This window comes from Myotis nattereri (genome assembly GCF_964212035.1).
Source record: "Myotis nattereri genome assembly, chromosome: 6".
In the NCBI taxonomy this organism is placed as follows: domain Eukaryota; kingdom Metazoa; phylum Chordata; class Mammalia; order Chiroptera; family Vespertilionidae; genus Myotis; species Myotis nattereri.
In genome coordinates this window covers 25,087,718-25,112,801 of record NC_138081.1, presented here as the reverse complement: position 1 = coordinate 25,112,801, position 25,084 = coordinate 25,087,718, and the positions used below count along the sequence as shown (strand labels likewise).

Below are 25,084 nucleotides of genomic sequence, written 5' to 3'. Positions count from 1 at the left end.
AATAGCAACCTCATATTATCCTTGTGCCTAACTCTTTTAGAAACTAAAATACTTCTACATCACCAACTGGTCTCAATCCCAGAGCCTCTCAACTAGGTCCTCCAATACCTCTATTTAGGAATATGTAGTCATTATTACTTTGCAATTATCACCATCTTGGATCATTACCACCAGCTAGGTCACATCTACCACAAGAATGCAGATTATTCATCTGTAAAATATGAATGATGAAAGTATGTATGTCACAGGATGGCTGTGAAGGTCAATTTGGTTATGACACATAAGTACTCAATAAATAATACCTGTTACTCTTTACTAGCCATTAAATCCACTACACAGAATCAGAAGGCAATTCCCCTGCTGATGATAAAAGCAAACCAATTTTTTCAAAATAATTTGAAGAGGGACTGTTTAAAGACCTGAATAATTGATGTAAAAGCATATACCACATGATGAATCTGTGGCAACCCTAGAAGAGCAGGCAGAATCCTTAAAATACAATACGTCAGTCTAGTGTTCCAGCTCTCATCATCTCAGAAAGGCTCCCATAGCTCACCTCCCTGATATTTTACATCTCATAAGGCGGACAGATAAGGAAAGCTAAATGCCCTTATTCTTATGAAAGCTAACTTTTGATAAGATGCCTCAAGGTGTACCTGAGGCCCTAAGCTTATCATCACATTCAGCTGCAAGCTACATTTTATTTACAACATTTTAAACAAGAATTCCTACAGAGTCAAGTTATCTCCTCTTCCTCCATGTCCCTTTTGCTCCCTCCTGGAATACCACTTGTCCTCTTTTCCTGTGCAGGATTATTTTTTCTGACTTGGCCCTAAAGGCATCTGCATTTGTAAGACTGCTCAGTTCAAGCCTTATGGAATTTAGGTGTTATTTAGACATTAGGAAAACTCTGTTTTACGAACATAATGTTTTATGATGACAATTAGCACTGTCATTCCAACAAACTATTAAAGACATGTCATCAGAAAAATATTACACAATTCCATAAGTAGTTCAATAAATATTTGGTTTTTATTTTAATTCTGTGACCGAAAGGAAAATAAATAAGCAGAAATAGTGATAAAACATAAGCTCTCTGCTTTAGAGATCTGAGAAGTCACACATCTAAATTTTTTCCCATAGTCAGTAACAATCCTCAAAGTTGAATAGAAAGACTGTACCTGCCACCCATATGCAGTTCCTATAAGAATTGTTTCTCACAGCTTATTTTTTGGGGGGGTGGGGAGTGGGGAGAGTGAAATTAAAGAGTATCAAAGGATAATAACTGATCAGAGAAAACTGTATTAAAAACATTTCCCTTAATCAGATAAGTCATATGTACTCTAAAATAACTCAAATTTTAAACTGTTTACCCCCCAACAATTAATAGAGGTATAGATTACCATTATCAAGGCAGTGTTTCTGATAAACTTATTGTCCCTAATAACAATCATAATTTTTCTTTTTAAGGGTAAATTCTTTCTCAAGTTGCCAATTTTCAAATGAAATTCTGTTAAAAATAAAAATCATATGTGATTTTTAGCTTTTAACTGATAACACACTGGTAAAACATCTGAAACTCATGAATTACAGATGACTGTAGTGTGCAACCAAGTTAAAGGTCTCATTTAATAAATTTTTTTTTTCTTAACCTTGAATTTTTTTGCTTCAACAAAGCATAAAATGTAATCTCTATCAAGAAATCATAGTTTTTTTACTCACTAATTATTATACTCCTTAAATAATATTATCGCTTTTTGAATTATATCAAAGATATTTAGCAACTAGTGATAATATTTCATAAACTTGTAGTTATTTAAACCAAATTTTGATAACAAATGGTAGGTCTATAATAAATATGAACTTTAAAATTTTTCAAAACCTTGTTCTTTTTCATAAATATAAAACCCTTGTATAATGTCTTTATTTAAAAAGCTAATACAATGATCACTTTTAAAATTCTAGATGAAAATGGAAAGATAATTGTTTTCTTTTTGTCTATAGAACATGCTCACCCTCTCTTAGCTTTTCATCAGATCTCTGCAGTTTTTTAGATTGTCAAAACTTTAGGTAAGAAAGTATATTTTAAATGTTTTCTTACATACCTGCCTACTTTCCATAAAAGAGGATGCCTTTTTAGCACATTCTGAATATAAAATATTCTATACCTAAGCCATCTTCACAGTAGATCTTATTTTCAATCAATATACTTATGTTGAATCAATATTTTCCCAGTTTGAACTTCCTACAAAATAACACTGGGGAAATGCTGTGTTGCTCTATAGCTAATGCAGTGTACATAATCATTATGATACTTCAGAAAGGTGTTTAGGTATTTTCGGGACTAGTCATTTCACAAAAGCTAATAATCCTAGATGGCATTCCTAGTAACATACTGTCGTGTTCAATACTGAGCTTTTAAGAACAAATGCCTAGCTGTGGCCAGTTAGCTGGTGAGAGCATCATCCTGATGTGCCAAGGTTGCAGGTTTGATATCCAGTCAGGGCACATACAAGAAGCAACAAAAAATGCATAAAAAGGTGGGAAAACAAAATGATGCTTCTCTCTCTCTCTTTCTCTCTCACTCTCTTCAATTAAAATATTTAAAAGAACAAATTCCCAATCACTGTGATGCAAAAATACAGACTGATGGATTATTTTTCTTAACTAAATAAAACTCTGGAATGATGTGGTAAGAGAAGGAGGAAGTGCAGGAGGAAGTGCAGGAGGAAGAGGAGAGCAGGAGTTGTCACCTCAACACCATTCACAGGGTATTTAATGTGTGATAGGTGTCATGTTAGATATGTCTTCTATTTCATGCTATTCCTGCAAGGATTGTATAAAGTATTAGGATCTCCATTTTACTGCTGGGAAAAATAAAGCTCAGAGAGATTGAGTATAACGTCTAATACAAATGGTCATTTGAGACTCTAAGATTCAGAGTCTTCACACCATTCCATGAATCCTCTTTTTAAAAAAGCATCATTTGGCCCAGCCAGCATGACTCAGTGGTTGAGCACTGACCTGTGAAAGTCACAGTTCAATTCCAGGTTAGGGCACATGCTTCGGTTGCAGGCACAATCCCCAGTTTGGGGCATACGGGAAGCTGATCAATGATTTTCTCTTGTCATTGGTCATTAATGTTTCTATCTCTGTCTCCCTTTCCCTTCCTCTTTGAAATCAATTAAAAATAATTTTAAAAAAGAAAGCATCATTTCAATTTGGCAATTTAAAAAAAGAGAGAGACTACAGCTTTGTTATCAAATCGGTCATGCAAGCCCAAAACTCCATTTTGCAATGAAGTTAAAGAGGCCTTACATGCTATCTTCTTTCCCCTCCCTCTCCCTTAAGTAACTGTGTTGAAAAGTATATATTTGACGTTATCTTGGTTATTGGTAGTAGTGGAGGGAGTGTGTGAATGGATTGAGGAGAATATGGAATGTGGTATCTCTCTGTATAGCACCAGAAGTTTGGCATAGAAAGGGTATTCCCATACACAGCAACAGCAGTTACATGGCAATGTCAGTTTTAACAGGATACCCTCCTTCCTCTCTCTCTCTCCCTGAATAAATATATACATACATATATATATATACACACACATATATATATCGTATACACATTAATATATATTAACAAATAATGCATTGTATTCAGAGAAGAGATGTTCAAATTAATAGAAAAAGATAACAATGCCATTAAATCTCACTAAGCAAAATATATTTTCTGGCAGCAACTAATTTTGACTCATATTCAAAGAATAAAAGTATTCACAGTGAGAGATGGAATAGGGAGGGGGCAGAGAGGAAGTTCTTAACAAAAACTGCGATCATTAGGAGAGAGACAATTGCAGTCCAAGAAAGATGAATAAACAAATATCATTTTGTTGGGCAGGATATGGTTGCAAATTAATGCAGACGGAAGTGACACACTATGACACAATAAAAATTATTCATCAATGAACTAATTCAGCAAGGAGTATAACATATTGAAATAATCTTAAGTTGGTAAGCACTATGAGAGATTTAGATAGGAATATTAGATTTAAAAGACATTAAAGTGCTTTGCTTGATATATTTCACTAAATAAATAAAGATACCTGGGGAGATGCCATAACTTGTTAGTGGTAGAGCCCTGGTGATCAAGCCTCTAATCTAGTACTATTTTTATAATACCAGTCAAATCCCAGGAAACGCCCTATCATCTGTTCACCTTCCCAGTTGCAGCCATGCGACAAGCTGGTAGTTAATGTTTCTCTGTATTACTAATAACTCCCTAGGCCATAACAGACACACCCAGGAACACTGACTCAGGGAGGAAACAAGACCTGAACTCAGGAGAGGCGGTACAGAGCACCTCAGGAATTACTGTGCCCTAATTCTCACTACACTTTTGCTTATGTATCTTCTTGATTTTATATTTCACAAGACTAAGATTCACATCTCATAGAAGCAGCTAGCCTAGAATTAGGAAACAGAGAGGCAAATAGCATTCTGGTTAGACATTTACATATTCAAAACTATCAAAAGTTATAATGCATGGACATCTACCACTGAGTGCCTAGAAAAAAAATTACTTTCATGAAAGATGACTTTAGAGTAATTAGAGAGGATACTTTCATAAGAGGTATTCATAGTAATTAGGAATACATGCATATATCATCTTGGGAACAACTCTTGAGAGACAAATAATTATCTGGGAAAGTCTTGCTAGACGCTATCAGACTTTACAAAGTTGACCCAAATATGTCAACTGCATAGTGAAAAATAAAATAGGTTAGAAAAAGGGCCAGTAAATAAAAATATGGCCTTTTTAGGGCACAAGTAAGATGTTACCTGCAATTGGATTTTCCCAAAGGAAAATTCTCAAATAAAATATAAACATACATAAAAAAAAGAAATAAAAAAAAGCAAAGGGGAAAAAAAGCAACCATCTAAACAACTTCTAAGTGACAAGGGACAAAAATAAAAAGAATCAGTAAGAACAAATCTATGATTTTCTAAAATATTATAAAGACTATATTCTTCTTTTAAAAGCAGATAATTTAATGATTATATTACTTAAAGTAGAAATTGTGAAGATTAAGAACATAACCTCATTTAAATTGGAGTTAGGAGGGCCTACAGGGGAGTTCTCATGCACTACCTCTCCTTATCAATCCCATCTCTAACAGGAAGATGTTTTTCTCCTACTACTCCAGCAGGAAGAGGGATTGTCTCCTGGCCCAACAACCACTCAGCCAATGACAGACTATTATAATTCAGCCAATGAAAAGCCACTATACTTCGAACTCTCATTTTCCTCCAATGGACTCTATTTACAACATCACCTCTGACTCCCCCATTCCCTCTATAAAAACATATTTGTCTTCTTTGTACTCTGAATTTGTGCATGGTTTGCCATTAGACCATGTGTCCCAAATTGCTGTGCATTTCTGTCCCTGAATAAACCCATTTTTGCTGGAGAAATATGGCTATCTATTTAAGGTCAACCCATCAAATGCATATAAATTAGTGAAATTCAAAACCAAAATGTTTCCAGTAAAGATAAATAAGATATAGTATCATTTTAATTTACTTTCTCAAGGGATTAGAATGTTAACTTGGTGGTTATGTTCAGACTTCAGATGTTTGGATTGATAGGAAACTTGCTTTTGGATTCTTTTTATTATTTTAAGATTTTTCAATCACATGGCATTTATATTCAGAGTTCCTTATCTCAATTGCAAACGGAACAGTGAAAATGGATTTAAATTTTTCTCTGAGATGGCTTACTGGTTCTGTTTGCTGGTTTAGAGCCCTACTTGTTTGACCTCAGACCTCCACAGTTGCATAATGTTGATTACCAAAAAATATATCCCTGAGAAATTTGAGGGCATGGAACTTTCTTCTATCTATTAAAATACAGAAAACAGTTCAAAATCAGAAAGTTTATCCTGATAACTAATAGGCTTCCACTGACTCTGAAAGATTATAAGAAAATTGCTTATCTGCTAAGCAAATGATAGTCATGAAAACTGCGCTTAATCTTTAAAAAGCAACGAGTTCTGACAAGCTTTAATTTCATAATACTATTTGCTCTTATTTAAAAAATTTATCACAGGAGCTTGTCCAGTATGGGCTAGTAAATAGTCTAAAATCTTGGAAAAGAGGGTCAATAACCTCAAAAATCTTTAAAATAACAAAGATCTTAAAAATCCTATCTAATAAAAGACAAAAAGGGTAATTGACCGTCCCTTCGCTATGCTTCCCATTGGCTAATCAGGGCAGTATGCAAATTAACCGCCAACAAAGATGGCGGTTAATTTGCATACTAGGCTCCAAGCAGTGGAGCGAAGCCAAACGTACCCGAAGCCTTCCGAGCTGCGAGGCCTCACGGCCCAGGGATCAGCGGAGCCGCGAGGCCTCATGCCCCCGGGATCAGCGGAGCAGCAAGTCCTGACGGCTGCCGGGGGGGGGGTGGGGGGGCGGGGAGCTCTGGCCGGAGCCCAGCCAGAACGAAGGCCTGGGTCCCGGGTGCCAGAGGAAAACCGGTGCCAGCAGCCAAGGGAAGGGAAGGCCTACTGCGCGAATCTCTTTGTGCAACAGGCCTCTAGTATTTAAATAAATATAGCGACATGAAGACATTTCCAAAAATACTTCAGAAATATATATTCCATCCATATTATAGCTCATGTGACCTCAATATTTATTGCAACTGGGGAGAAACTAATATATTTTTCAATGCTTTGAAGGGAAAAACACCACTAAGTTATCTATTATGATATACATTCAATTGCAATGTATCAATTTGCAGAGTTAACATAATTATCTCTGCAAACTGAATAAAAGTAAAAATTCTTTCTTATTTTATGTCACTTTGATTTGGTGTAAGATAAGCATAACATTATACCACAGTTTTCCAGTATGGACTTCAAGTTCCTCAGCTCATTAATGCACATCAGAGTTCCCAGCAGGCAATGACCAGGCAGAGAATATATTACTTTCAGAGTTTCTCTAAATAAATAGCTGCCACATTAAAAAGAATATATATCTCAAATGGTCATGATTAGTGTTCAGTGTCCAGTTAGTGCTAGCCCAAGAACTCATAAGACCTACTCAGTTTCATTTTGTGCCACAGAAGTGCAAGGCCCCATAGCAAACCAGCTGCGGTGTAGGTTGATGAATTCTGAGTTTACTATTCACTAATGTATTTTGAATTTTCAGTTAACCAAGCAGTGGTTCAAAAATATAGTGTCCCCAAACAGAAATTAGCACATGTTGGTACTTGATATTTGTTATTTTACCTTTACAAGGACTCATATATATATCCTTGACTTTTGCTCTGTAGTTTTACAAAATACAATTGTACAATTTTTTCACAGAGCATAGGAGAGTACAATTTTAAAAATACTCATGGTTCAGTTTGGGAAATTGAACTGATTGTTCAACTCATTCAATAAAAGCTTGGACACCTACCGTGTGCCTGATTCTATAGCTAATTTTTAACAACTGACATAGATTAGTGCTTTCTTTAATGTAGTTCTGCTAAAGGAGTTAACACAGCAAAAACATCAAGTTATTTGAGAGGTTTTGGGGAAAAACACCTTACTTTTGCAAAGCCTACCTTTGACATCAGCCTCAGAACATTGTGTCTCCCTAAAATGATTGCAAAGCTTTTACTTGCTTCTCTTACAATCTACAGTGTCTTGTAGATTTCAGGGGTCTTGGTTTTACATACTTCATAAATGCATACATTTCACATATTTCTGTATCTTACTGACATGGGAGAAAGCAACTTCATGTATGTGTACATCCTAAGAACCTTTTTAGATCTAAATTTATTTATTATATAGTATCTGTAACTAAGAACTAGACACTTTATAGCTTAAAAACCCATAGCTTTTTTGTCCATACACTTAAAAATGCTAGAGTGATCTCAAGAAACACTTTAGAACCTTTTGTTATAGTCTCCATAGTGCCTACCACAGTGCTGAATACACAGATAACTCTCAGTAACTTCTATTTAATTAATTTAAAGAAAATTTGTACAGTTTAATATGAGCTCTAAAATAGAGTTTCTAGATTTATAACCCAACATAAATATTTAATAAAGAAGACCAAGGCCCCAAAAGGGAAGTACCTCAGGACCTTCCTTCAGAATTTTACATGATCATGCCTGATTTTATACCATTACCCCACAACTCAGGAAATAAGTAAGTAAATCTATGATTTATTTACCAGCGTAAACCATATCTACAGAAAAAATTAAGGCACAGTCCTATTAAAAACAAAGAAATTTTCACCAGATTTACCAAAAACATATCTCTTTTCAGAGATTAAGGAAAATTTAAGTGTTTTGAACTTTATAAATATGTCAAATCATCTCATTCACAGTCCCTAGATCTTAGCTTTCATAGACATATGGTCTCCTGTGTGTACATATATTATGAAGAGAATGAAATTTCTACCATTAGCAGGGACCTCACAACTCTCTCAGATATTTGTAAGATATAAAAGGTGCAATCTTCCCATGTATCCATATGTATATTTCCTGAAAATAACAGGCATGGTTCATACATATGGAGAATATTTTAACATGCAAATGTGGTATACTAGTCTGGTGCTTTCCCACAGTTTCAGAGTTTTCATTTAGAAATAGAAATAGTATTACCTTTCTGGCTTCTTTTACCATTTTCCGAATAGTTTCCTTAATTGTAAGTAGCTGTGCTCTCGGTGGATGAAAGAGGAGGTCTATGTGGGTACCCCCTAAGAGTCCCGGCATCACATATGGCCAGCCTAAGTCAAGATCCGGAGCTTCCACATCAGATTCAATGGGCCAATAAGTCCCTGAAGATGAGGTATCATCGCAGGAATTGTCAGTACCATGGGTTGTACTTTGTGCAATTTTCTGGACATTTTTCAAAATATAATTAATTTCTTCCTCAGCTAGAAAGTCTGATACTCGCTCCTTGGCAAGAAATTCTTGGTATGCTTCTAGCCCATGTTCAATCAGCGTATCAATGGCTACGCGATACCACTCCTTGTAGTGAGGCTCAATGTAATTGTCAGATTTACACTCATCATTCAATGAGGACAGCAACGACGAAGTCTCCATGCTGGCAAGTGCTTGACAACAGCACTGTCAAATGTCCATTTGTGCAGCAGCAAGAGGTATCTGGGTGTTTGAAAAGGAGAAAATTAAGATCAGTTAGTGCTCTGTAATCAAAGGTTTGTTGGGGTTTTTTTTTGAAGAGGGAGGTCTTTTTTAAAAACAAACAAACAAACACATATTTTATTGATTTTTTACAGAGAGGAAGAGAGAGGAATAGAGAGTCAGAAACATCAATGAGAGAGAAACATCGATCAGCCGCCTCCTGCACATCTCCTACTGGGAATATGCCCGCAACTAAGGTACATGCCCTTGACCGGAATCGAACCTGGGACCTTTCAGTCCGTGGGCCGATGCTCTATCCACTGAGCCAAACCGGTTAGGGCTGTAATCAAAGGTTTTATAACCCGTGTCAATTATTAGTTTTTACATTTACTCATTTCCATGACCTGTGGGTTAATATGACATACATTTCATATCAAGAGTGGCATTAATTGCACTATAATTCAAAAACTACCTCAAATAGATTTTTTTACAGACTATTCCTTGATTTTCCACTTCAGGCCTCTACTTCCAGTTTTTCACCTAAGGAAATACACATTTCTTCTCTGACATCCAGAGAGTCCATCCTTCTTAGCTTTAATCTGATACTACACAAGGTAGCATCAGTTTCTACAAGCCTATTTGATTCCAATATATATATATATATTGAAATCAGTACCAAGCCAGCCATTAATGTAAGTCTCCACTGAGTACTTGTTATGCATATAAGCACATACTGATGAAACATAAAAAGCACAAAATACTTGCTTTCCAGGAATTTAGTAATTATCAGAAGAGGCAAAATGCACACACAAAGCTGTTTGTTACCACTTTGAACACAGCCATATATTGCTAAGGGCCAAAATGAGTACTGCCTGCTGTCAATGCCTTCAGATAAAAGCAAGTAGAAATCTAAATGGAATACAGGAGTTATGGATATCCCTGTGTAGGGTGTGGGCTTCAGCTGAACCTGGGGTACTAAGTAAGAATACAATCACGTGGTAAGAATGAACATTTTCATCCCACACAAGACTGAAAAACACACAAAAAGCCCAGAACAGGTATGAGCTTGTACATTCAGGACTTAGTGAAAAAACGTGGTCTGCTAGAGAGCAGGTTCCTTTGAGTAGGAGTAGGAGATAATGCTGAATAGACACAACAGAGCCAGGTGTGGAGGGACACAGGAGATTTCTGTGAGTCAACAAAACTTGTGTTTAAAACAATTAGTCTGGCAGCGGGGAGTGGAGGAGAGACAATATCCAGTCTTTTAGCATTCAAATACCCAGTGAAGAAGCGACAAGTGTATTCAAGAGATGACTCAAAGCAAGAACTCCCGGGTTTTGATAGTCTGACAGCGTAGAGGTAGTGAAGAAATTTAAGACATTAAGATAATTCAAGGATCTCTCCCAGGAATCAAAATCTTCCCATTCAAGCTCACACCTCATCCTTCACAAAGCCCCACAATGAATGTTATGCATTCAATCACTCAGTGTGTGAGATACTGGATTGGACTTTATCTCATTCAAATAAGGGCCTTTCCAGGTTTTGAAATCATGATCTCCATTGTGTGGATTGAAATAAAGTACAACTTGATGATGTGCTACAAGTCCCAAAGGGCTAATTTGACCAAAAACGTCTTTGTCAGTGGCCTGGCCCTAATTTCATTTTTTAAAATAATTTTAAAAAGTTTCCAATTACAATTGACATACAATATTATGTTAGTTTTAGACATTTATATAACTTACAAAGTAATCACTCGGTATGTTTAGTACTCATCTGAAGCCATACATAGTTATTAGAATGCAGGGTGGGGCAACATTAGGTTTACACGTTTTCGTAAGGAAAGCCTGGCCCTAACTTTAATTATTTATTATTTTTTTAAAATATATTTTATTGTTTTTTTACAGAGAGGAAGGGAGAGGGATAGAGAGTTAGAACATCGATCAGGTGCCTCCTGCACACCTCCCACTAGGGATGTGCCCGCAACCCAGGTACATGCCCCTGACTGGAATTGAACCTGGGACCTTTCAGTCCGCAGGCAGATGCTCTATCTACTGAGCCAAACAGGTTAGGGCCTGGCCCTAACTTTAAATTGTCCACTGAACTCAGCCTGTTCAGACTCAGGCCTACCAAATTTCAAATCAGATTTGGGAGGGTAACCTAGGAACCATTACCATTTGTTTATTCCTTAGCTGACAATATGTAACAGAAGCCACTAATCATACAAAAAGGTTGAAAAGAAATGGACAATAGGGACACAAGTTTCGTTGGGCAGGAAAGGACCAAAAATGATCCAGCATTTTACTAGGCAGAGCTGAGGAGCAAAATTAAGAGTCCACTTTACTATTTCAGCAGAGACGATCCTTTCCCCATCTCTAGGCTCAGAATTTTCACTGTCACTCTAAAAATATCAAGAACCTAAAGATTAAATCTGACATAAGAGTAAAGACAGAATATGTTCATGCTACTGGCATATACTAGGTAGAGGCCAGGGATGCTGCTAAACACACATGACAGCCACCCATATTAAGGAACTAACTGGGCCAAAATGTCCAGGGTGCCAAGGTAATCTTCAACTTGCTCACTTCATATGCATGGCATCATACTACTAATTAATGACCTTTCAATGTTCATTAAAGTTCTGTTACATGTAGTATCCATTTGTAACAAAGAAAAAAAGGTTTGTATCTACTTAACAGAATCAATCCATTTGATTAAAGTATACTTCCCTAAGGTTTAGTGAGGTGTGATTTTCATTTAGTAATTCTAGCCCATGACAGGACAAGCATCCAGTGATTACATGAAAATCACATGTATTATCATGAAAATCAAATGATAGGTAACTGCTGGTTGTTAAAACACACACACACACACACAAACACATTATGTTTTCTCAGCACTTATTTCTTAATTTTAAAAATTTAACTTTTAAATTCCCATAACATGTGGTATTAAAAACCCATTACCTATTTGGAAGTTAAAATGCATAAAGTACTTTTAAAAAATGTGTTTGTTTTTGAGCTTCATCTATGCAAAATATACTTTACTACTGTAAAAAATTATTTCTTGAACTATGGGTAATCCAAGAAATCAGAGGGCAAGAGAACTATAAATACAAAATAAAACCACAAAGACATAGTTGAAAAGTTAATCATGGAAGATACAATTGAAAATGAGAAAAAAGCAAAACATTATAGGCCTAACCAAATAGCAATGCCAGATACAAAACCGAAAAATACATGATAAAAAAAAAAAATGCAATAGCCCTGGGCATGGAAGTTGAGATAGCCTGTACAAGGGTTAAGATAAGAAATAAATACAATTGATATTGTCCTGCTAAAGAAGTAATACTCTGACCACTGTCTAGAGTTATGCATAAATTTGCATTTCTAGAATAACCAAAAACATACCAAAGGCTGTTTTGTTTAGGAACAATCTACAAAGAAATTTTAAAGGAGAACAGCAAGGTAATGGCACTTGCATGAATGGGTACTGCAATAAAATAGCACTTGTATTTAGACACAGACTTAATTTGAACTCTTGAGAGTTCAATCACTGAACATTTGAAGGGCTTAAATTGAGGGCAAAAATTAATTGGGTATACTTTTAGGCATATAAAAGCACGTTATTTTATTAATAACCATTAAATACTCTTAGAAAGTACATGAACATACATGATAGAGTTAATGAGTAGAGAAAAATAAAATCTTGCTATGATGGAAAAGCTGAACAAACTGCTAGGCTCACCTGCTAGTTAAGTGACTCATTCCAGAAAAATAGTTTTGTATAGAAAGAGCTCACATCCATGCCTCAAAACCATTACAGATTGCACTTGATATTAAATGTTTAATGCCATTTTTGGAAAGTATAATTTCCAAACGTTGAATATGTAAATACAAAGGATACAAAACAAAGTATAAAAAAATTAGATTTCAAAACAGTTTGGCAGTTTCATTTATAAAACTAAATATGCAAATGCTATGTGATACAGCAATTGCACTCTTGGAATTTATCCCAGAGAAATAAAAAAATGTACCTTCACTCGAAAACTGTCCATTAATGTTCTAATGGCTTTACTCGTAACAGCCTCAACTAGAAATAACTCAAATGTCCTTCAAGAGGTGAATATGAAACAAACTGTTGTACACTCATTCTACGGAATACTAATCAGCAATAACATGAACAAGCTATCGATCCATGTTATAGCCGCCCTAGATGGATAGCCAGAGAATTGTGCTGAGTAAAAAAAAAAAAGAAAAAAAAGAAAAAGAAAAAAAAAATCAATCCCCAAAGATTAGATGCTACAGGATTCCATTTATATAATATTCTTGAAATGACAAAATTATAGAAATGGGGATCAGATTAGTGGTTGCCAGGGTTTACCTCACTGAGTCATTCTAAGAAAGGTGTGTAGAGGAGGGAGAAAGAAGTTATTCCAAAAAGGCAACAGGGATGATCTTTGTGTTGATGGAAATGGTCTGTACCTTGACAGTATCAACGTCAATGTACTGATTGAGATATAATATTATGGCTTTTGCAAGATGTTACCACTGGGGGAAACTGAGTAAAAGATACAAGGAAGCCCTAGCTGGTTTGGCTCAGTAGATAGAGTTGGCCTGTGGACTGAAAGGTCCCGGGATCAATTCCAGTCAAGGGCACATGCCTGGGTTGCAGGCTCAGTCCCAAGTAGGGGGCATTAAGGAGACAGCTGATCAATGATTCTCTCTCATCATTGATGTTTCTATCTCTCCCTTCCTCTCTGAAATCAATAAAAATATATTTTTAAAAAAAGATACAAGGAATCAACTGAAATATTTCTCTCAACTGCCTGTGAATTGACAATAATCTCAAAATAGGAAAGTTTAGAAAACAAATACTAATGAGCAATTTCATGGACCTTGAATAGAAAAACACACACAATATATAGAATCAAGAGTGAGAGCTTATTTGTAGGGTCAGACTGCCAGGTTCCAAGCCAGCTTGCCCAATTACAGTGAAGCTCTTGGACAGGTCACCAATGCCCAAAGCCTGGGTTTGGTCATGTGTAGAAAGAATAACAGCAGTCTTCACTTTACTGAGTCATTGTAAAGAGTATATGAGGTAAATCACTTAAAGTAAATGCTATTAACTTTATTATTTTACATTTAAACAACCTATTAAAGTAAAATTGCCATAAAGACATAAAAATGTTTGATCATAAAGGTCTTTTTAAGATTCAAAAGAAGATAATGATTCTGTCATACCATTAGCATTATCACTTGCTATTTTAGCAACTGAAGTATTGAATAAACAGCCAAACCTAGTGTCAATTTGTTTATGGTTTTTGATCTGATATTCACTGAGAAGTCTTCTGAAGTAATAAGTCAATGGGAAAATGTTTCAAAGAGAAATGACACTGTTCTTAAATCACAAGTAGTTTGAGGTTACAATTACTGCACGTAACTAGTGTGCAAGCAGAAGACCCAAAGGATTACAGCTGCTAATGTCTCTGAGTTCCCTTTTCCAATTTCTGTCTTGGGCTATTTTTATTCAACTAGTGAATACTGTTATGGGCTGAAGTGTGTCCTCCAACAAGATACGTTCCAGTCCAAATCCTCAGTACCAGTCATGTAATCTTATTTGGAAATGGGGTCTTCTTTTAGATGTAATCAAGTTACAACGAGGACATATTCAATTAGAGTCGGACCCAATCCAATATGACTGAAGTCTGTATAAGGAGAGAGTTGCCAGGGACAAATCCAAGTGATTCTGGAGGTAGAGATTGGAACAGTAAGGGTTGAGAGCAACACCAGAGATAAGAGAAAGGCATGGAACGGATTCTTCCCAAGAGCCTCCATAGAAAACATGGTCCTGATTCAGGACTATTTACTAGAACCCAGAACTGTGAGAGAACAAAGTGTTCTTTTTTTGTCCAACTTTGTTGTTTCATTTTGTTTCAGCAGGAACAGGAAGCTAATACAAATAAAGATTGCCTCTACTTTTAAACCTTAAAAATTTAAAATAAAGGGACCTAATAAATAAAAATTTAATTTTCCATTCAGAAATAATTTCAAGCATTTTATCTGGTTTATGTGATGACATAAAACTAGTTCTCTGACTTAATTTCTATGTTAAACAAATTTTATTAAGAATCATTTCACAGTCTTCCAAATACTAAAGAAAAAAATCTCAAATCAATCCTTTGGATAATTGAATTTTTGATATGTCTACCTACAGAATATGAGAAAATGTTTCATAAAGAAATGTTGGGAACATCTCTGTCTCATGAAATCATAATCCATGGTCCACAAGAGTTGAAAATCATGTATCTCTCCTTTCTTCACAATATTAGCTTCCAAAATTGTGTTCGCTTTGAATCTGATTGTCAGAAATTTAAGATGACAATTAAAACATTCAAGAAGCTACTATTAAGTTAAAAATTCACTCTAACACTTAGCCTGTCAAGTACAATTTGACATCTAATTTGGCATCCAAACTGATTAAAAAATTCTAAGCTTGCTTCACAATAACACATAAAAAATGGCCCAATGGCACAGATCACTGGGTATAATTTTTGGCAGGCCAAGGAATACATGAACATACAGCACACACAGTCCCAGGGTGGTGGGTGCAAACATCTCCATATGCAAATCACTGGGATCACCCATCCCATCAAACCTATGAAAAGGATACACCTAAACACTCAAATTAATTTCATAAATCTCAAATGAAAGCTCCTCTTCTGATACCTAACATTTCTTAATTTCCTTAAATTGAGGGGTGGGGTGATGTTATATCACTTTCCCACCAAAATAATTCTAGGGTTTATTTACATTGGCTGTTATTCAATATATTTAACAACCACTGTCTAAACTACAGTTCAGATATAAAAATATAAAGGCCTCCAATATATATTAATGACATTAAAACATGTGGAAGCACTGACTATCATGTGGAAGCACTGAGTGATCTGGTAGAGAAAGTCATAGAAAAAAAGCAATAAACCCTTAACTCAGAGCATATACTCTATAGTCAAAATGCAGAGGAATACTCTATCCATGCAAGTGAAATTAAAGCAAAATACTCTTTTACCAACAACCAACTACTCCTGAATTGTATTCCATCATGATGTTAGCATTCCAGGAGATTAAATGATGGGGCTGTATCTTGTACTTTGCCAAAGTGCTCCATCTTTCCCTGGTTCTGATCAATGTGTGTAATAGGAACTAAATGAGATAAAAGGTTTCAACTTTATATCAGCCATAAAAACTGCTAAAACATAGGTAATAAAATCCTTTCTTACTGAATACCCTCTTTCTGTATGTATTCAAGCAGAGGACATATTTTTGACAGAATCCCCTAATGTGCAACAAGTTGGGTTTGGGGACACCCCCATTTCAAACTTCTAAGATGATATTTATGTTGCCTACTGAAAAATTCTGTGATACCAGAAACCTGCTAACTTTGCTTGGAAATAGGGAGATGCTTAGGAAAGTGTTTCTTATTCTAGTAGGACAAGGAACTGCCTACTATCCCTTACCCTTCTTCCCTGTTTCTTCTGAGTCAGCCTTCATAGTTTGGTTTCTTTTCTTTTCTTTTTAAATTTAAATAAATATTATGCCCACCTATTACCAAATGCAAAACAAACAAAAAACTCAAGAAAGTCAAAAGCTGCCTCTAATCATTTTAAGAGCATGGAAAAAAATGCTTATGTTATGATGCTATGTGGATAACAAGCAGACTACCAAACTAACTAAGAACAAAATTATAATGATACTAGAGGCCCGGTGCACAAAATTCGTGCGGGGGGGGGGGGGGGTGTCCCTTAGCCCAGCCTGCCCCCTCTCAGAGTCCAGGAGCCCTCAGGGGATGTCCTACTGATGGCCGCAGTCTGGCCTCAGAGGCTCAGAGCAGGCACCGTGTGTGTGTGTGTGTGTGTGTGTGTGTGTGTGTGTGTGTGTGTGTGATAGTAATAGGTAATTCAAAACCCTGCATATAAAATTCTATATACTCCTATAAGGCTAATATGCAAATTGGCCCCTCAACAGGGAGTTTGGGCCAACTGCCCAAAACCCCTCCCCTGGCCAGCCCCACCTCCAGGTGGGGCTAGCCAGCCAACCTCCCGCATCCCCTCCCCCCAGTATACCAAATTGGCCCCCAATCAGGGCGAGCTGGCCAGATCCCACCCATGCATGAATTCACACACTGGGCCTCTAGTATTTTAATAATTCTTACAGAGAAACACATGAGCAGCACAGAACATCCAGAAACTAAAGTTACATGGGTAAGGGATCATGAAGGAAAGAAAAAATAAAAAATAACTACATGCACTTAATGAGGTCTTGGCAAGTAGCTCACTGACAATGTCATCTCTAAATCTCAGGGGCAAGGATGAGAGCCACTGCTGGGAGCTCCCACAGCAACTCCCATTAGCGACCACTTCTTATGCATTAGTTAAATGCACTATTCTCCACCTTCTTTACTAGACTATAAGCTCTGTTAGCACAATTATTAAGGCTCAGAACATAATGGTTAAATAAGCTAATAATGTTCTGCTGTAATAACTTAATGTAACAGCCTGAGTGTTGAAATGTATGATAGGCACCCAAAATGCTGAAATATAAATGTTTAAAATATACTACCAAAAAGAACTTTACAACATCGAAGCACATATATGTTAATGTTAAATGGAGGTTAAGTTTTTTGATGATACAAAATGTTATCTATTTGTAAGCAGAAACCCACTGAGTACTATAAGTGATTAGATAAATCCACAGATCACTGCCAAAAAATATAAATACTGATTTCAAAAGAGCACCCTGCAGAAAAATAAATAACATTATCAAGTGTTGTTTGAAATGTAAAATTATGTTAAACTCATTTTGTGCATTTGAATTAGTTTTAATAAATAAAGTTCTAAGTCTTAGTCTTATATTTTCAACATAAACGGTGATAAACATTAGCTGTACAGCATGACCCATTTCTCCTAAGCTTTTGGTATCAGTTCTGTTATATGAACTTATATCAGCGAAAGAATTAAGTGGGTGTTTAAGTGAATTATGAGCATAGATGTTCATCATTAAGGTGAAATTGGAGGAAACTAAATATTCCAGCGCAGCCCTGAGTTTACAAATGCATAGTTTACAACAGAATAAAACAGAGCAGTGCCAGGCTTAAATTTATCCCATAAATCATCCAGATCCTAACCCGAATTGTGGTTTCAAGAAATACGTCTCTCTCTTTACTCTAAAGGTAGGTAAAACTTGAAAGAGGATCAGGATTTTTTTTGTTGTTGTTTGTTTGTTTTTTGAGAATGCTAGAATGCTAGGTGAAAGGATCTTAATAATGACTATTGACAGTATCGGAGAATCACTGCAGAGAAATCCTCAATGCCTAGTTTTAGGACAGAGGGAAGAATTTCCTTCAAATGCCTTCACAGCTACTTATTTTCCTGTTGTCCAGGCATGGACTTGGGAGCTTTAGTTATCTCTATTGTGGAAATTAATAAACAGATATCTCATTTAAAATGGGTTCCAGAGGCTAGAAGGGAGAATTCCCATGCATGTGTCACTTAAGGCAACACTACTGACCCGACAGGAAGAGATACCACTGTACTCCCTCAGGAGGAGGAAGATTCCTCCTTGCCCAGTAACGGCTCAGCCAATGGAAGACGGCCATAATTCAGCCAATGAAAAGTCACTATCCTTCGAACTTTCAGTTTCTTCCAATGGACTATTTGTTTACAATCCCTACCAATTCCATAAAAGAGCCTTCCTCTCCTTTGTTTCTCTGGACTTGCACTTGGCCATTGGATTGCATGTCCTGAATTGCAATTCTCGTTGCACTCAAATAAATCCATTTTACTGAAGAAATATCTGGCTATTTGTTTAAGGCAGTGGTTCTCAACCTTCTGGCCCTTTAAATACAGTTCCTCATGTTGTGACCCAACCATAAAATTATTTTCGTTGCTACTTCATAACTGTAATGTTGCTACTGTTATGAATCGTAATGTAAATATCTGATATGCAGGATGGTCTTAGGCGACCCCTGTGAAAGGGTCATTCGACCGCCAAAGGGGTCGTGACCCACAGGTTGAGAACCACTGGTAAGGACAACCTGCTCTCCCCAGGATAATCTCATCAAGTTTTATTGCATGAAATAACTTATATCCAGATGACATGCAAAACTCCAGACCTGACTGTTCCCCTAGGTTCCAGACATATATTCAAGTGGTTTCTGGACACCTTCCCTAGATATCTAACAGGTTTTCTTTCTTTGCATTTAACAAGCCACGTTAATTCTTATCTTAGAATCTTTGTGCTGGTTGTCCCATCTGCCTGGAATGTTCCTTGTTTTCATTCCTATCTTACTCATCTGCTGCCTCCTTACAGAGAGGTCTTTCAGATTACCCATTTTAAAAACAACCCACCCTCTCTGCCATGCTAATTATATTTAACTTGTGTCACTTATGTAAAATAACTGGCTTTAACTTACAGCACTTATGTAAAATAACAAAGGTATCTGTTTGCTTACCACTGCCTGTATCCCCCTCACTAGAATGGAAGTTCCTCAAAGGCCACTAAGCTTGTATATTCTAATTTACCAATGCCCCTGTCATATTGGTTACTGCACATTTTGAGTATCGAGGCTGTCTTGGATGAGGCCTGTTGTCTTGCATTTTAAGTATATCGGGATCTATGTCCCATTCTCTCCTCACTGGGTAATCACAAAGGAGAAAAAACTAGGGTTCTATCTATCCATCTATGTACCCACCTACCCACCCATCTATCCATCCATTCATCTCTCACTCGTTTGCCTGCCTCTCTACCCCACTTCACAACTATCCCCAGTTCTCTGATTACCACAGGAAGTGGAGTTGTATAATTTATAACAAAGACTTTATATATCTATATGAGAGCAAAACAGGCAACAGGGGCCCCATGGCATGAGATGTTGAACATATGTCATATGCACTCAACTATTTAAGACAATAAAAAGTCAATCTTGGTACACTTTCACATTTACAGAGGAACAGGTAATATAGGAAAACGTAACAAATATATTTGCTCCAATATAAACTATTAAAGTGGCTTTCTGAATACATTAAACAAAACAGTTTGCTTCATCTATGAAAAAGTGAAAGTTTGCCAATGAAATGCCTTAAGAAAATGTATTTAGCTTTGGTATGTCGGGAACAGCTATCAAGTCTACTGTTATATTTAGTGGCAAAAAAGCAATCTTGGACTATTAGAAAGTAGAGCTTTAAAATCAGTAATAAGGTTGTGAAAACTGTATAAGTGGGAAGAAATTTATTTGATTAAAATGCCAAAAAATATTAAATGTCAACAATATACCTAGCCAGAAAAGATTAATTTCAATTTGCGTAAAAATCCACATACATAATCAGAATATCTAAAACAACCTCAGTGCCTAGCAATCCTTTATTAATCTTTTCCCTTAGAATTCACTTTTTTTTTTTAATATATTTTATTGATTTTTTACAGAGAGGAAGGGAGAGAGATAGAGAGTTAGAAACATCAATGAGAGAGAACCATCAATCAGCTGCCTCCTGCACATCTCCTACTGGGGATATGCCCGCAACCCAGGTACATGCCCCTGACCAGAACCGAACCTGGGACCTCTCAGTCCGCAGGCCGATGCTCTATCCACTGAGCCAAACCGGTTTTGGCTAGAATTCACTTTTAATCAAGCCTGTTTATACAGCTATATCACAGTTGAAATAAAATGATCTTTTATTTTTCCCCCAGAAATTAAAAAAAAAAAAATCTGATTGGAAAACTACCCCACACTAGTTCAGACCTTTAATTGTTTCCAAAATAATCTGTATTGGCTCCTCTCACTTGTTTATAGAACACTAACACACGCTGAAATGTATCAAGATATAAGCAAATACATCCTTAAATGTGTAAAAAGCTGCTGGATTTGTACAGATGGGATTACATGTGAACCTGGGTTTCCTGTCACCTCTCTTCACAATTGTGTTTAAGTCCTCTGACAATGGTTCTAACCTGGAAGGCTATAACTGCGACACAGCTGATGTTTATAAAACTCTAGTCACCTTTGCCTAAACCAGACCTGAACCAGAAAAGACACCTGGCAGCCCTTGTTTCACTTTCATTTGTCCTTAAAGCCTGTCTGAAGAAGGGGATGGCTTGGCCACATGGTATCATGGCTATCACTGGTGACTTTCTGTTCCGCACCGTTTACTTTCATGTGTGTGTACACTTGAGCAGGTGTGTGAATCTTGCTCTTTCCACTCTTTGCTGGTCAGAGTTCTGATTTCAAAGGCAGGACTCACCTCTTAGACTCTCAACTTAGCTCCCCCCATAAATGTGGCTAGTATTTAGCAATTCCTACAACATGCATTTTGAAGAGGAAAGACCTTGGAATTCTTTGGAAGGTGTCATCACTGATTACACTATGACTATCCTCTCTTTCTTCAGTTTTAACCATCTTCTATACAAATCAAGAAAATTACATGAAATGTATAAAAAATAAATTGAACTGTTAGGGGTCTCCCTCCAATAATGGTACCACTAAGTTGTGATATTAAAATCAAAGATAACAATTAGTTTCTTTAACTCAAACATTGAATAATTTTATCCAGTCATTCACCCTATGTGTGATACACAAACACACCGACTTATGCTTGAGGGCTCCTGTCCCAACTTTCTGGGGGATCACATTTTGGATCCAATATCCTTGAAAAGACTTTACGCATTTTTAATTTTTTTGTGTGCTAACTCTTCTACAAATAAGATTTAATCTGCTAAAAGGGAGTAAATATTCTCTAAAAACAAATGTGGAATTTAAAATAGCTTGAAGATCCTTTCTCAACAACAGGGCTCTGAATCTAGGCTTTGAGTGTGTTCCAGAAGTGACTGCATTCTGAGATCATACTTGTAGATATGAGTGTACTAGAATTCGTCTAGTATTGCACAAATAAATGCTTTTGCAATAGAGCACTTTTTATATTACTTTCAATATATATAAACTGACGGGTTTTGGGTTTTGTGTGTGTTTTTTTTTGCCTGATATTAATAGACATAGCAAATGTAGAATTTTGCTATAATTTTAATATTCTTTGGTATCATTTTACACTGAGATTTTTTTAAAGAAAAGTCTAATTAGTTCTTTTGACCTTCAATTTTTCTGCATTGGACACTGATACTCAAAGTACTTTTTTGTGTGATAAATCCAGCCTTTAATCCACGAATTAACAAATGTTTCGATGACCTCCACGGTGAGGCTATCAGCATATCAATATGCAGTTTCAGGAGTTTTAATAACGTTACCTTTCTTTTTACAGTATGATGTGCAATCTTATTTGAATACTTTCTTGCAAATTGAACTTGCAAGATTTTGGAAAATGGAAAAATGAAAGTCTTCATGCTAGTGATACAATGTTTATCTAATAAATTGACTTAAAAAAAAATGGAAAATCACTGATGTGCCAAAAGAAGTAAATCATTAGTTTTATCAGGATGATCATTGTACACATGCTCCATTGCTAATTGCAAATACATTTTTTTAATGTACAAAATGACAGAAAAATATTGTAGTTAGCATTTAAAGTATAACTGGACACTTTATTTATAATATATTTTAGCTACTGGAGACTACTATTCCCCAAATTGTATAAGGTACCAAAATAAAGAACTGTACTAATAGAAGAGATGACAGATAGAAATTAAAGAAAACATAAATGAATAAATAGTTGAACAGTTGGAGAAATAGACAAATAAATAGAAGTGTGAAATGGGAGAAGAGGGAAAAGAAAGATTAAAAAAAATAGAGTAGAAAAAGAAAACAAAAGGATGAGGAGATGAGTAAAGAAGGCAAGGGGTGACAAAGGATAAGAAAGAAAGGGAAAACACTGAGAAGAAATAAAGGACAGGAAAGACAAAGGACAAGAAGAAACAAAAAGGGGCCAGAAAAGATAAGATCAGACAAAAGGAATAAAGGGACAATATATATGAGAGAGGGAAGAAAGGGTGGAGATGGAAAAACAACAACTGGGGAACACTGTCAATAGTTCCTTACTCTAGAACAGCGGTTCTCAAACTGTGGGTCGCGACCTCTTTGGGGGGTAGAACAACCCTCACAGGAGTCGCCTAAGACCACCAGAAAATACATATATAATTACATACTGTTTTTGTGATTAATCACTGTGCTTTAATGATGTTCAATTTGTAACAATGAAATGGGGGGTCACCACAACATGAGGAACTCTATTAAAGGGTCGCAGCATTAGGAAGGTTGAGAACCACTGCTCTAGAAACAACTTTGATGTATTTCACTCTTCTCTGATAAATAACTCAAAGTTAAATTTGAGAAAAACACATTTTTTAAAACATCAGGAAACAACTGTTGAATGAGTCGGATAAGACTAAGTATTTGGAGGCATGTGCTGTTAAGAATTAAAGCCATCCATTGCTTGTGCATGTATATAAATAACAGCGTAGGCAGGCCTTCCAGTCGACTGATTCTATTACAGCCAGTGAGGTGGAAGATGCCACTTTTTAGTGCTTTGAAAACTGCCTTTTCTTACCCAAGTGAGTAATGGTTATATAATTAGAAAAGCAACCTGATGACAAAAAGAAAACTAAAACCCTTTGAAATGAAAATTTGGCAATGGATGTGGAAATAATGAGCTTCCCAGTGATACTTTGGGGAGGCCTTAGAGTTAACGTTATTTTATGGTACCCTTGATTAGAAGTGACCGCAGAGAATTTCAGAGCAGACTGTGACACACTACTGATCATGTAGTCCAAACCCTTTACCACACCAATAAAAAAACCTGAGAGGCCAATTGAATGTAAGCACTTTCTCCAAAAGCACAACTAATTAAGGTCTGTTAATGTTCTATTTCTCAATTAATTAAATATATAATATCTGATGAGACCTTCAGAGAATATGAAGGCAGTACTAAGTAAATGGACCTGATCCATTAATTTCTGTTTGTACTTAATAATGGTTATTGGGAACCCAACAGTGAGCTTCCTAAGATTCTATAACAGTATCTTGCTACCTTCATATTCCCAGAGTGGAACACATTGTTGGTACACAACTGTCAATACACACATTTAATGAATGGATGGAGTGCAAGGGCGCAGTTATGACCTTGAGATATCATGACTCCTTAGCTTGTGCATAAACTCTTTAAAATGAGCCACTGACAGTAACACAGATATTACACCTGACCCTGCACCAGTACTCAAAAGGTTGACCATGACTAAGGGATGGGAGCAGTCTACAAATTACTTGACACATAGCTCAAAAGATAAATGTCATGTGCCTTAAGGGGACAGCTGGCCTCACTCCTAGGGACTTTGTGAAAATAAATTAAAACAAAAATACAAACTGGATAGTAATTAGAGATGTCCCCAGAGGAAAAGATTCCTCATATCATTCACCATCATGTTATTCAACACAGACGTGCCCAATGGGTGAGAAAACTCCTTCTATTTGGACCATCTCTCCAACCCAGGCTTATCATCCTCACACAATCATAGCTGCTGAAAACATCTTTTGCCTCTCTAATTTCCCACCCCTATTTCCTGGGTATGTTAGCCTCCTGACACCCTAATAAACTCTCCTCCCGAATCCTCCAGCCAATATGCGTCCACTCTACTTGACCTCCAAACTACCCTTTCTACTGGAGTTCACCATTTCCCCAGCTCCTGTATCACCTCCCCACAGTATTCAGTCTCCAAGGCCTGGCAGTGCCCATCCCCCTGGGATCCCTACTCACCCTGGTAGGGTGTGACAGACACCTCAAAACAGTGCCAATGCCCATTGGCCCACCTCGTAGGAAAGAGGCACCACCTGAAGGCTTCAGCACATTTTCTCAGAGAAATGTGAGCGGAATTATCTTTTTTTTATGGAACTTAGGTGTTAGTTGTACAAAATTTAACTTTTTTTGAAAGATAAAATGGTATCTTTCAAATCC

The 25,084-nt window shown here is 36.4% G+C and overlaps 1 protein-coding gene across 1 annotated transcript in view; it reads right to left on the bottom strand.

The window, feature by feature from the left end:
* FAM83B (family with sequence similarity 83 member B) overlaps positions 1 to 9,156 on the bottom strand; it is a 54,434-nt gene extending 45,278 nt beyond the window's left edge. The window contains exon 1 of the mRNA XM_081094801.1: positions 8,653 to 9,156. Within this exon, the coding sequence (XP_080950927.1) occupies positions 8,653 to 9,096 (444 nt within the window). The 5' untranslated portion in view covers positions 9,097 to 9,156. The remainder of the gene's footprint in view (positions 1 to 8,652) is intronic.
* Between the last annotated feature and the right edge of the window lie 15,928 nt (positions 9,157 to 25,084).